General features: G+C 36.5%; 1 protein-coding gene across 4 annotated transcripts; it reads left to right on the top strand.

Moving 5' to 3' along the window:
- The first annotated feature begins 655 nt into the window (after positions 1-655).
- LOC120354878 lies at positions 656-12,616 on the top strand. Of its 4 annotated transcripts, none has more exons than XM_039442867.1 (3): positions 656-805; positions 6,706-6,889; positions 12,070-12,340. In XM_039442867.1, exons 1-3 carry the CDS (start codon positions 757-759, stop codon positions 12,239-12,241), a joined length of 405 nt encoding a protein of 134 aa, XP_039298801.1. In that variant the 5' UTR covers positions 656-756; the 3' UTR covers positions 12,242-12,340. The 4 variants fall into 4 exon arrangements, with proteins under 4 accessions (XP_039298801.1, XP_039298798.1, XP_039298802.1 ...); XM_039442864.1 differs by lacking the exon at positions 656-805 and adding an exon at positions 4,046-4,234 and having other exon boundaries at positions 12,058-12,616; XM_039442868.1 differs by lacking the exons at positions 656-805; positions 6,706-6,889 and adding exons at positions 4,046-4,234; positions 5,812-5,995 and having other exon boundaries at positions 12,070-12,427.
- Positions 12,617-12,957: the final 341 nt, after the last annotated feature.

Raw genomic sequence — 12,957 nt, 5'->3', positions numbered from 1 at the left:
ACCTATCCTAATAACACATTATTAAATATAACCTAAATAAAACCTAACCTCTAACCCTTTCACATTTGATACTTTAGATTTAATCGTCATCTTTAGAACAAAACATAAACATGTGGTTCATTTCATGAACATGTTCACAAACATGTGGTTCATTCCATGAACATGTTCACAACATGTGGTTCATTTCATGAACATGTTCACAAACATGTGTTCATTTCATGAACATGTTCACAAACATGTGGTTCAAAGCAAAATCCCAACCCCTAACCTATCCTTTCACCTTTAAAACATCAAAAAACATAACTCTACTTAGACCCTAGCCCCTTCTAGCATATTGCAATTTTAAAGCAAAAACCTAACCCATCCTAATATAACATTATTAAATATAACCTAAATAAAAACTAACCACTAACTCTTCCACATTTGTAGAACGATAGACAAGGATAGCAACACCATTGCAAATCATACACTACCATTATAACGTGAACCTCACTATAGATACTCAAAGAATACTTTTGAATATGTTATAAATGTGACTGTTGCTGGGTGTTACTCTGTTTCTGAGACAAAGAGAAGCTGCTCACCACTACACACTAGTGCATACGCAATACGGTTTTGTGACCAAGTGTTTGTTTCCAAGCTCAAGCCTCAAACTCCAAACTCAAAATGGCGGACAAGGAGTTTTCACTTTTCATTTTCAAGAATTAGTACACTAAACATACAACAATAAACAATATTGGATAGCCATGATCCATTATGGTACTTTTCCTTTTTTTGCTCTCTGCTCTGTACTCTACAGCTGGAGGTAATTATGAATTAATTATACAACCCATATTTTGTATTTTTATAACAAAGTTTCACTTGCCCAATACGCCATAGCTACTTAGCATGGCTAACAAAGCATCATCTTACTTTATTTAAACTAATACAAAATACAACTTTGTAAATTATACCCATTCAATTCGCTTGATATAATCTACGAATAAAATGATTAACTTCGCCATTTTTCTTATTCACTTGAATGTTGATCTGTATCTGATAAAGTTATAATTGGAACATATTGGCGTTGGTCAGTCTCCATCTTGCATGAATTATATTGTAGCTAGCCTAACAATGTTTTTCAAGAAGTACGTACTTTTCTATCACTATCAACATTTATCAATAATTTTTGTTGCCTAACATGAGTGAGCGATAGCCTAGTATAATATTTATCAAAAACCAACCTTTCATTATATTGATGTAAGTAGTCCTACCTCCTTATCAAATTCGTATTTATTATGCGTGCTAAAATAGTTTTTATAAGTCAGAAAAAATGTTGACAGGTATCCTACAGCCTACGATATAAGTTCTGTAAGACAATGGAATTGAGTTACTGTATTAGAAATAGAAATTGGAAATGAATATTTATGGACATTCCTTATACCTAGTTTAAACCTACAACATAATAATTGTAGAGAATGACTTTGATGGAATCTGCCTAAAAAATTTCCTCACAAGTTTCTTCCCTCAGTAAATTTGGATAAGTGTCTAGAATACATCGATTTAGAGTAGCCTACCTACATAGTTTTATGAATATTTCAGAAGCTATGTTTCTGGTTGTACTATTTATTTACTGAGAAATAAACAATTTGCACAACGAAATTTGTAAAAAAAATCAAATAATCTCCATGATATAGTACCCTACAATTCTCGGTTACTGGTACTTATGAGACTGCATTTCTCAGTTGAGTTATTTATTGAAGTTATCGAAGGAGTACCACTCATCAAGAAGGCATTGATGTTTTGTGCACCATAAACTATGCCACGAGAGCGCAGCACAGTAGTTGGGTCTAGTGGTAGGTTGGGTCAGATGTCAATGGGTCAGATGGTTTTGTGATGTTTATATTGGGGCAAATGGTATATTGGGTCAGATGTCTATTGGGTCAAGTGGTTTCGCGGCTTTTCTCGATTTGAAAAAATTGGGTCAAGTGGTAGGTTGGGTCAAATGGGAATTGGGTCAGTTGGTATGCACCCCTTATTTTCATACTGAGCTGTCCTGTGGTATTGTGCAGAAAATTTACTCTTATTTCTAGTGTCATAATTATGTATGTCACAGTTTCTTATAAATTTTTTATCTCTTATATACATGATCACTTCGAAAATGTACAGTGCAGGCACAGTGAGTAGTCCTAGATCTTTAAAATACTCTCTGCAGGACTCTAATGGCTTAAGACCTTTAATCGCTCTCACAGCTCTCTTTTGCATTCTAAAGATTCTATCTAAATTTTTGAGACTGGAGCCCCCCCAAACCAATATTGCATACCGAATATGTGACATTATGAGGGCATGATATACTGTACATGTTAAGATAGTGTTCCCAGTACTTAATCTTGAAATCTGCCTGAGTGCAAACACTCCAGATGATATTTTACAGCACAAATGATCAATATAGCTATCCCAAGACAAGTTCTGGTCCAGCAAGACACCTAGAAATTTCACAGACAGAGGTTGTTCAACATTCACTCCATTTATTTGAACGTTTATCTCTTCAAGATCTCTATAATTATTTCTATGTTTGAACTGCAAGAACTGTGTTTTAGTCTCGTTCACTTTGAGGTTATGTTGACTGAGGAATTGGGCTATGGCATGTACATTGACAAAAGTATCTAATTCTAATTTTTCTGCATCCTTTGCACTACAAATGTAGGATGTGTCGTCAGCATACATCAAAACCTTACCACTTGTTATTATTTGTGGTAAATCGTTAACATATAAAATGAATAATAATGGTCCGAGGATCGAACCCTGTGGTACACCTGTTTTTATTCTAAGATTATTTGATCTGTATTTAATTTTTTGCCCATTTTCTTCTCTAGTCATCTCCACACACTGACTTCTACCCACAAGATAGGATTTGAACCACTCAAGCTCCACATCAGTAACTCCCACATATTCCAACTTTTTCAACAAGATAGTGTGGTCCACACAATCGAATGCTTGCTCATATCGAGAAAAACTCCCACTGCCCTTCCACCATTATCCATTCTATCTATTACATTCTCCACAAGAGACGCAATGGCTGACCTGGTTGATTTATCCTTCTGAAATCCATGTTGCTCGGATGACAAAATTCCATTTCGAAACAAATGCTCCACAAAACGAATCAACATTGCTTTTTCATAGATTTTACCCAGTGCATTCCCTATGGTGATTGGTCGAAAATTATTTGCCAGATTTTCTTCGCCACTCTTGTGGATTGGTACTATCTTCGACTCTTTCAATTTCTGAGGAAATACACCACACTCCAAGGACTTATTCACCAATACTGTTAATGGAGCAATTAAATACTTTTTACAACTTTTTATAACAACAGTTGAGATCCCATCAAGACCAGTTGCCCTCTTACTCTTCAGGGAATCAATAATTTCGAGAATTTCTGTTTCTGTGAAAGGAGCAACAACCATCTTTTCAATATGGCTTGAGTCATTTTCTGTTTCAACACATGATTGGGTAAAACCATCCAAAACTGAGTCTTCAATGTTTGAGCCAACTTCCTGGAAGAACTTACCCCAATTACATGTGGTTCATTTCATGAACATGTTCACAAACATGTGGTTCATTTCATGAACATGTTCACAAACATGTGGTTCATTTCATGAACATGTTCACAAACATGTGGTTCAAAGCAAAATCCCAACCCCCTAACCTATCCTTTCACCTTTAAAACATCAAAAAACATAACTCTACTTAGACCCTAGCCCTTCTAGCATATTGCAATTTTAAAGCAAAAACCTAACCCATCCTAATATAACATTATTAAATATAACCTAAATAAAAACTAACCACCAACTCTTTCACATTTGTAGAACGATAGACAAGGATAGCAACACCATTGCAAATCATACACTACCATTATAACGTGAACCTCACTATAGATACTCAAAGAATACTTTTGAATATGTTATAACTGTGACTGTTGCTGGCTGTTACTCTGTTTCTGAGACAAAGAGAAGCTGCTCACCAACTACACACTAGTGCATGCGCAATACGGTTTTGTGACCAAGTGTTTTGTTTCCAAGCTCAAGCCTCAAAGTGCCTCAAACTCCAAACTCAAAATGGCGGACAAGGAGTTTTCACTTTTCATTTTCAAGAATTTAGTACACTAAACATACAACAATAAACAATATTGGATAGCCATGATCCATTATGGTACTTTTCCTTTTTTTACTCTCTGCTCTGTACTCTACAGCTGGAGGTAATATGAATTAATTATACAACCCATATTTTGTATTTTTATAACAAAGTTTCACTTGCCCAATACGCCATAGCTACTTAGCATGGCTAACAAAGCATCATCTTACTTTATTTAAAGTAATACAAAATACAACTTTGTAAATTATACCCATTCAATTCGCTTGATATAATCTACGAATAAAATGATTAACGTCGCCATTTTTCTTATTCACTTGAATGTTGATCTGTATCTGATAAAGTTATAATTGGAACATATTGGCGTTGGTCAGTCTCCATCTTGCATGAATTATATTGTAGCTAGCCTAACAATGTTTTTCAAGAAGTACGTACTTTTCTATCACTATCAACATTTATCAATAATTTTTTGTTGCCTAACATGAGTGAGCGATAGCCTAGTATAATATTTATCAAAAACCAACCTTTCATTATATTGATGTAAGTAGTCCTACCTCCTTATCAAATTCGTATTTATTATGCGTGCTAAAATAGTTTTGGTTTACCTTCTGTAAATCCAGTTTGATCACACACATAAAAGGCTTTCTTATAGAAAGATGTCGTTATAATGTTAGAGATTTTTTTGAATAGCTTCAGTGGTCATCTGTTTAACTATAACAGCTTTGTTTTGACTTGTGTTGGAAATACTGGTATCGCCTACTTATATTATATTTATTAAGTGGACCTTGTTTCAATAATTACTGCTATTTAATTCATTACTATTTGACAATTTTGTTGTACAAATTTTTAATTTTTTTGTGTCTTGGATTATTGATATTGAAAAAAATATTACTTGGTAGGGTAGGATTTTTATTTTTTCGATCACTACTAACACTACACCTAAAGTGAGGGTGATACCCACATGAGCTCTAGGCTTGTGCGTGGGTAATAATGCGGATGTTAATGAGAGATGAATAGACCTACAGTTTTAGGTGGGTTCTGAACCACGGGGAAGCGATTTTATAACTCATGAATCATATTCAGAGGAGTTGGCTCAAGGTTAGGAAAACTTGACCATATCATAACCTCAAAAGTATATGATTTTGAAGTAAAAAAACTTATTAATCTCAAAGTTTTCTTCTTCATACTTAGTTTTCTTTTGCTTCATACTTTGAATTCAAGAAAATTTGAACGCACCTTTAGGCCCATGACTCACAGAGAGCGATTTGAGATTAGAGCGGTCTTAATGTGCAATTCCTTAGAGGTGTATCGAGACGCGCAGCTATAAGCAGGTGTCTCTTGACGCGTGATTAGAACCGTCACGGCTTGAGTACATAACCTATAAATTCATTAGATATAAATCGTAAAAGCAATATAGTAGCCAACATTTCTAATACATCTGCCATCTTAACGTTCATACAACATAAAAATCCAATTAATTTATAGGTTATGTGCTCTAGCCGTGACGGCTCTAACTACGCGTCTAGAGACGCCTGTTTACACCTATGATCGCTCACTGTGTATTCTGGCCCATTTGGCTTAATTATGCATTTCACGAGTACCGGTATGATGTTTGTTATCTGTAGCAGCATTTATCTACAAATTATAAGCAAGATTATAATTGATTTCTATAACACTTTTCAGGTACGGATGGAGACTCTTCTTTGACTGACCATTATCCTGAAATCAAAATACTTCCTCTGATGTCGACTACTGAATTCCTTTTCAAACGAATTGATGATACCTTGAATGTTACATGCAGTATCATTGGAGCGAATGCAGACAAATTCTATCTAGAATGGATTACGCCAATAGATGTGCAAAACAGGTCTGTTGAAAAATGTATTCATTCATGATACCTTGCATATATTCAATAAATTGAGAAAATTTCTCAATTTTCATGAATAAGAATATAATTATAGTGATTGATATTTACGTGTTAAGCCTTATGTCAGCTTACATCTCCGCGTTGTGGCAAAAACGGCAACCGTCAGGTACACATTCTACCTTAACCTAGCGCCGCAGTGCAGGATGGTTTCTCACAGCTTGGCGTTGTTGTCATTTGAGATGGGTGTCTGGCTTGGAAGTGTTTCGGCCGCATTGCAGGATGAATGTTAACAGTTGCCGGAAGATCAACAGCTGGGTTTTTTCGTTATTTTTCGTGGTAGAGAAATTCTGATTGCAGATTCGTTCTCAGCGACCCCATGTTTAGCCTGAAGGCTCAGAATGTCAACAATATTTTTAAATAATTAAAAATCATCGTAAAGCAATATAGTAGCCAACATTTCTAATACATCTGCCGTCTTAACGTTCATACAACATAAAATCCAATTAATTATAGGTTATGTGCTCTAGCCGTGACGGCTCTAACCACGCGTCTAGAGACGCCTGTTTACACCTATGATCGCTCACTGTGTATTCTGGCCCATTTGGCTTAATTATGCATTCACGAGTACCGGTATGATGTTTGTTATCTGTAGCAGCATTTATCTACAAATTATAAGCAAGATTATAATTGATTTCTATAACACTTTTCAGGTACGGATGGAGACTCTTCTTTGACTGACCATTATCCTCAAATCAAAATACTTCCTCTGATGTCGACTACTGAATTCCTTTTCAAACGAATTGATGATACCTTGAATGTTACATGCAGTATCATTGGAGCGAATGCAGACAAATTCTATCTAGAATGGATTACGCCAATAGATGTGCAAAACAGGTCTGTTGAAAAATGTATTCATTCATGATACCTTGCATATATTCAATAAATTGAGAAAATTTCTCAATTTTCATGAATAAGAATATAATTATAGTGATTGATATTTACGTGTTAAGCCTTATGTCAGCTTACATCTCCGCTTTGTGGCAAAAACGGCAACCGTCAGGTACACATTCTACCTTAGAGTAGACCTTAAGTCTACCTAAGATTGACCAATGTTGTGTCATCTCAGCGAAAGGCTTCGAATATAATTTTTTGAGATAGGTTTTTGTATCTTTGATTTTTTGTTGTTCATTTCTCCTTCAATACCCAATTTAAGGTTGAATTATGTTTGTATCATTATAATTGAACCCCAACAAGAGGAGCTTTTTGAGAGAAACAACCTTTTCTCAAGTATGCAGTTTGGTTTTTGTAGAGAGAGTTCAACTGTTGATGCAGTGAATAGAGTGGCTGAGAAAATTGGTTCAGTGTTTGAGGATGGTGAGTCTCTGGCACTTACATTTTGTGATTTGAGCTGAGCGTTTGATTGTATTGACCCTCACATGCTGATGCTGATCAAGAAGCTTCGCTACTATGGGGTTGTGGACTCTGCTCTGAACATCTTGGAGTCATACCCAACACAGTTGGTGTCGTTGGCTGCTTCCTGTCCACTCCTTGTGAGTTTTGGGGTACTTCAGGGTTCACTTCTGGGGCCAATTCGTTCATCGTGATGATCAACGACCTAGATGACAATGGTGCATCTTGCTGATGATACATCGTTGCTGTCACCTGGCATTGACCTTCAGCAGGTGTTGGAGAGGTCGACAGAGAATCTGCGGTCTTGGTTCCTGGTAAATCGTTTCCGGCTAAATGAGAGCAAGACATAACATCATCTGCAGTTTGTCGCGTCATGATCAGGAGCCTGTGAAGCTGCTGGGCTTCAGGCTGGATTTAAAGCTCGGCTGGGCCATCCACATTCAGCAAGTGACCAAGGCACTGTCCCGAATCTGTTTTCTTTTGCTTGAGCTGAGGGGATATGTAACGGAGGTAATGATGTATCATGCACTTTTCCACTTTCTACGGTCTCTACTCATGTGAGGTCATTCAGCCAAAGTTGTGGACATACTAAAGCTGCAAAAACGGGCTGCCAGGATCATTACTGCAAGCGAAATCTTGCTCATTGCAAGCCTATTTTTGCTAAGCTGGGTATTCTTACTGTAATCAGTCACTTCCTCCTTCTCTGCCTTATGTACGCCAAGAAGAATCATCAAAATTTGACTCTGACTGATGTGCATCACCACAACACTAGGCATCGAGTGCTGTTTCATGTCCCCAGGATGCGCATCCAGAGATTGCGGGTATGCTATAGGAGTTCAACTCTATGCTACTTGAACAGGCTGCCTGCAGGGGTGAAGCAGTTGGACCTCAGCGTGTTGAGAGAGTTGTGACCGGGTTCCTGAGAACCAGGACTTATTACGATGTCTAGGAATTTCTGAATCATGACCTGTCTCAAATGCTACCTGGCTAAAGTGCCATTAAGTTGAAGACCAAGGCCTTGAATGATATTCAATTTTCGATTTGAATTTGATTACTACAATCTTGATGAATTATTTTTTTTTAGTTTTGTTTTTTGTATTACTTTTGACATGACGCTATCGATCCTACAAGCTGTCAAACAGCTGAGTTTTGTTCGAAGACTCTCGCTGATGACAAATTTGCATGATGAACATGTTTATCATGCTCACACACGTACATGTGCATCATGAATGTTTTGCCATCAGCGAGAGGCTTCTAACATAAAATGAACATCAATAACAGTAAATTGAAAAGTATTGTGAGTTCGAATTCCACCTCTTGTATTCGCTAAAATGTTGAACTATGCATTATAATTTCAAAATTGATAATATATACAATATAATTAGGACATTTTGGTAATTCTAATACTCACAGAAAAAATTATCAAAACATATGAGCATTCCATAATAATGGTGTGACACTCCCCCCAAAGTAAGGAACTAATACATTACTATTGTTTGGTCGGCAACTTATTCTTGTGGTCAGTGATATTTAATTCTCTTTGACACTGACTACTTTCATCTACTAAATATTTTGTCGACATTAATATATTTTCGGATAACTTATCAAACATTGAAATTTGCCGACATTGAACATTAAACAACACAACCAACATTGAAACAAATGAATGCCGACCAATTTCGGATAACAATTCCATAGAAGAGATGGATGAGTATTTTCCTATATATATATATATATATATATATATATGCTTATGCTTTTTTCAGGCCCAGTTTATTAATAAAACACACAAACAACAACATATAGACAAACTAATGAATCAAACGTATAGGGTTTATAATATTCAACATAAATATGTCTCGTCGGGCTTTCTTCATTTTTGGTAGGTCAAATGCCAAGCTCTCCCACAGTCCCCTCCAGCCATGACATGGCACGCTCATCCGCCAGGTGAATACCCCTGAGTCCCCCTTCATAGGAATACAGTGGGCAGTCTTCCACCAAGTGCTGCATCGTCTGCACATCTCCACAGGTGCAGTGGGGGTCAGTGGCTATGCCCCAAGTAGTCTGTGCTACCTGCCTGCAGATGTACGAAAGCGATTCAACCTGCACCAAAGTTTCCTTTTCAAATCTATTCCAGGCAAAGGCACAGATGGGTCTTCCACCAACGTCTTATTCTTAATGTTGACCTGAAACCATTCCTGCCGCCACAATTCTATAATATCTTGTCTCTCAACTTCTGTCAGTCGGAGATAATGCCTAGACCTCAATCTTTTAAGGGGTGGATTCAGCATATCCTTCATCAGTGGCAGCTCTTGTCTGGAGGATAAGCGGTTCATCAACTGATAAATCCTTTCTTTTCTTCTCAATGCTGGTGGAACAATGTTGCATAGGACAGGCAACCACTCAGTTTCAGTGGGTCTTATGGTACCACTTATTTCCTCATCGTCTCATTCAGGGTGATGTCTATTTTCTTAGTATGAGTGCTGTGCTCCCATACTGATGAACAGTATTCTGCTGCACTATATACTAGTGCCAGGCTAGATGTTTTCAGAGCCTTCACACTGCATCCCCAGCTTGTACCAGCCAAGTATTTTCTTGATCCGTGGGCATATTTAGATGAATAAGATAACGTCAAAAATTGGAACGGCTACAGATAAAATCGATCCAAGTCAACCAGTCTGTCAATTCATGACATTCTGCCTACATGGTTTCAGCCGCTGTAGAGCATTGTATGTAGGATTCTGGCTGCTGAAGAAACTCTTCAGCTTCTAAAAGGATTAAAAGAGCCTCCTAAATATAGTAAGTATTTCTGAACTCTCTGGGGTCCATGTTTCTAAACGTGAAGGGCAACTTATTAAATAAACGTACAATCATAATCGAATGACTGGATCTCAGCCTTTCCAGGCGGTCAAAGGGAATATTGATTATGAATATTATTGAATATTGATTATAAATGTCGAGTTTTGATTCCATGAACGTTTGGTGTGCACTGGAGCGTCTCCCTACATCTATGAGTGTGTATCAGGCTACTGCAGTTATACAGGTTTATCAATGTAAGAGTGCTAAGCTCAAAAAAGTGGGTTACAGTTGGCAATTCTATCAGCTCTACTCATTATTCTAATTGCTCACTTCTACATAATCACACCTTTCCAATCTTAGTGGCATTACCCCAGAACATAATATCATACCAACCGAAGGGAACAAAGCAAAATTCGAGGATCTCACATTTATTAAAAAGGAATAACGTAAATAGAGTTGCATAGAAGCTATGTGCTACATTATACATGGTGTCCTACGAAGAGGTTTACACGTTTAATTTTATATTAAGTGGCCATTCAAGCACCGACCGTTTTCAAATTTTACACAGTTTACAAAGTAGGTTCTAAAAATATTCTGGGAAAATTTCAGCTCCCTAATTTTCGTAGGAACAAAATGGCGGCATATTGAAAATTTTCCAATTCGCTTCCTGGAAAAACTACTGACGCCATTTTGTTTCTACGAAGGTTAGGGAGCTGAAATTTTCCTGGAATATTTTTATATTTTTACAACCTACTTTGTAAACTGTGTAAAATTTGAAAAGTTCGGTGCATGAATGGGCACGTAATATAAACTTGAACGTGTAAACCTCTTGGTGGGACACCGTTGTGAATAAAAATTATACTATTATAAAAATGATTAATAATTTTAGAATAAGTCAGGATTCATTCATACTGGGTAATGGACACTTGAAAGTCAGTGGTACTGATGAACAGCATATTAATGCAGTGCTTGAGAGAAGCACATTGACTATTGAAGACTGGTGTGCTTCCAATAATCTGAGTCTCAACTCGTTAAAAACCAGTGACCTCCAATTTAGTTTCAATACGAGTTTACTTGCTTGGGTTCTCTGAAATTCTTAGGTCTTATGCTGGACACAAACTTGAACTGGAAATGTCACATAGATTATACATCTGGTAAGCTCAGTAAAGGGATATTTCTTTTGCGTAGACTAAGCAATATTGTCGAGCATGATGTCTTAATGAGTGTCTATTATGCGCACATATATAGTCACTTAGCTTATGGTGTCCAGCTATGGGGAAATTGCTCTACGGCTGTTACACTTTTTAAATTACAAAAAAAGCTCTTAGAATTATTTGCCATGCACCACCGCTTGCAAGTTGTAAACCTCTCTTTCAAGGATTAGGTGTGTTGACTCTTCCATCACTATATGTGTATGTGTGTTTGATTTACATGAGGAAGAATGTGGGCAAATATGTTATAAATAGTGATATACACATAATTATTGTACTAGACACAGGGAGGACGTGAGAGTAGATTCACACCGTTATACTGGCACTCAGACAAACTGGCAATTTACTTCTATAAAACTGTTCAATAAACTTCCTCTAGAGACTAGGCATCTAGAAATCGAAGAATTTAAAAGATCTATCAAAGCTATTCTTCTACAAAAATGCCTCTATTCAGTTGAGGAATTCTTTGCATAGCCTTAATACAATATCTTTTAAGTAGCACGCCTTCAATACTTACCTATAATTAAAAGTGTTTATGACTTTAGACATATTGATTGGTGTAAATGTTTGTTTGACGATTGTTTTAACATGTGAAAGTGTTTCTGACAATAAAAAGTGATTTGATTTGATTTGATTGATTAGTTTCTATTCTAGGTATGAAAACTGGAACCATAAACTATTGAAGACAAACTCTTTGAATCTATACATGGACGCCCTAGAAGAAATTGATGCTGGGAACTATACTTGCATGGCTAGCTTACCATCTACCAATGTCACCCTTCAGAAACATTTCTTCCTGAAAATTAATAATAGTAAGTTACTGTAACCATTGTCTCTTTTCTGTGATATCACTTGAAAATGGCATCAATGTTGAAACATGTTGTGATTAAATAATTTAAAAACGGGTACTGAGATTTTTATTTTTATTACTATTTATACTGTAACCATTTATGGTACTCTGTTCGCGGTAGGAAACGACAGCATTCAGTTGGCATTTGTGTGCGTGAAAATGTAATGAATCCTTTTTGAATTGCTAATTACCAGTTCACAAATTCACTTGCGCTTATTCAATGTCATACTAGGATCACGTATTCTGTGTTTACTGTGTTTGGAATTTTGGAAAATCAGTTTGACGTACGTGAATTTTAATAGCCCAATAATGATAACCTTTGAATAATTGAGAAAAATACTTATGGAGCACAGTTTAACTAATAAGTTGAAAAACTGAATCAATAAGGATATGATCACATTGGTTGTGTATGTGTACAAGTGCTCGCGTGGTCATGCATAACCAAACGCGCAGATAAGAAACAAAATGTGGAAGGATCAATAGGAACACAAACACACACTGACGTGTCGCAATTGTTTCAATGGCTCTTTCCACATTTTGTTTCTCGGCTCATGCATGATTTCTGATGTGCACTTGCACATACACGCATCCAATGTGATCATACCCTTAGATTTTAGTGTTCCAGCTTTAAATAAATAATTATTTAGATATAGTTATTATTGTGTGAAGTTAATGAATTAAGACATTCACTT

Source organism: Nilaparvata lugens, chromosome X (genome assembly GCF_014356525.2).
Source record: "Nilaparvata lugens isolate BPH chromosome X, ASM1435652v1, whole genome shotgun sequence".
NCBI classification, from domain to species: domain Eukaryota; kingdom Metazoa; phylum Arthropoda; class Insecta; order Hemiptera; family Delphacidae; genus Nilaparvata; species Nilaparvata lugens.
This window is presented reverse-complemented; position numbering and strand designations above follow the sequence as displayed.

Excerpts from the sequence above, each read along its gene's own strand:
- LOC120354878 (XM_039442864.1), top strand. The coding sequence starts at position 4,186 with ATGGTACTTTTCCTTTTTTTACTCTCTGCTCTGTACTCTACAGCTGGA. Across the intron at positions 4,235-6,705 it reads TCTGTACTCTACAGCTGGAG|GTACGGATGGAGACTCTTCT; the intron begins GTAATATGAATT and ends AACACTTTTCAG. Across the intron at positions 6,890-12,057 it reads CCAATAGATGTGCAAAACAG|TTTCTATTCTAGGTATGAAA; the intron begins GTCTGTTGAAAA and ends TTGATTGATTAG.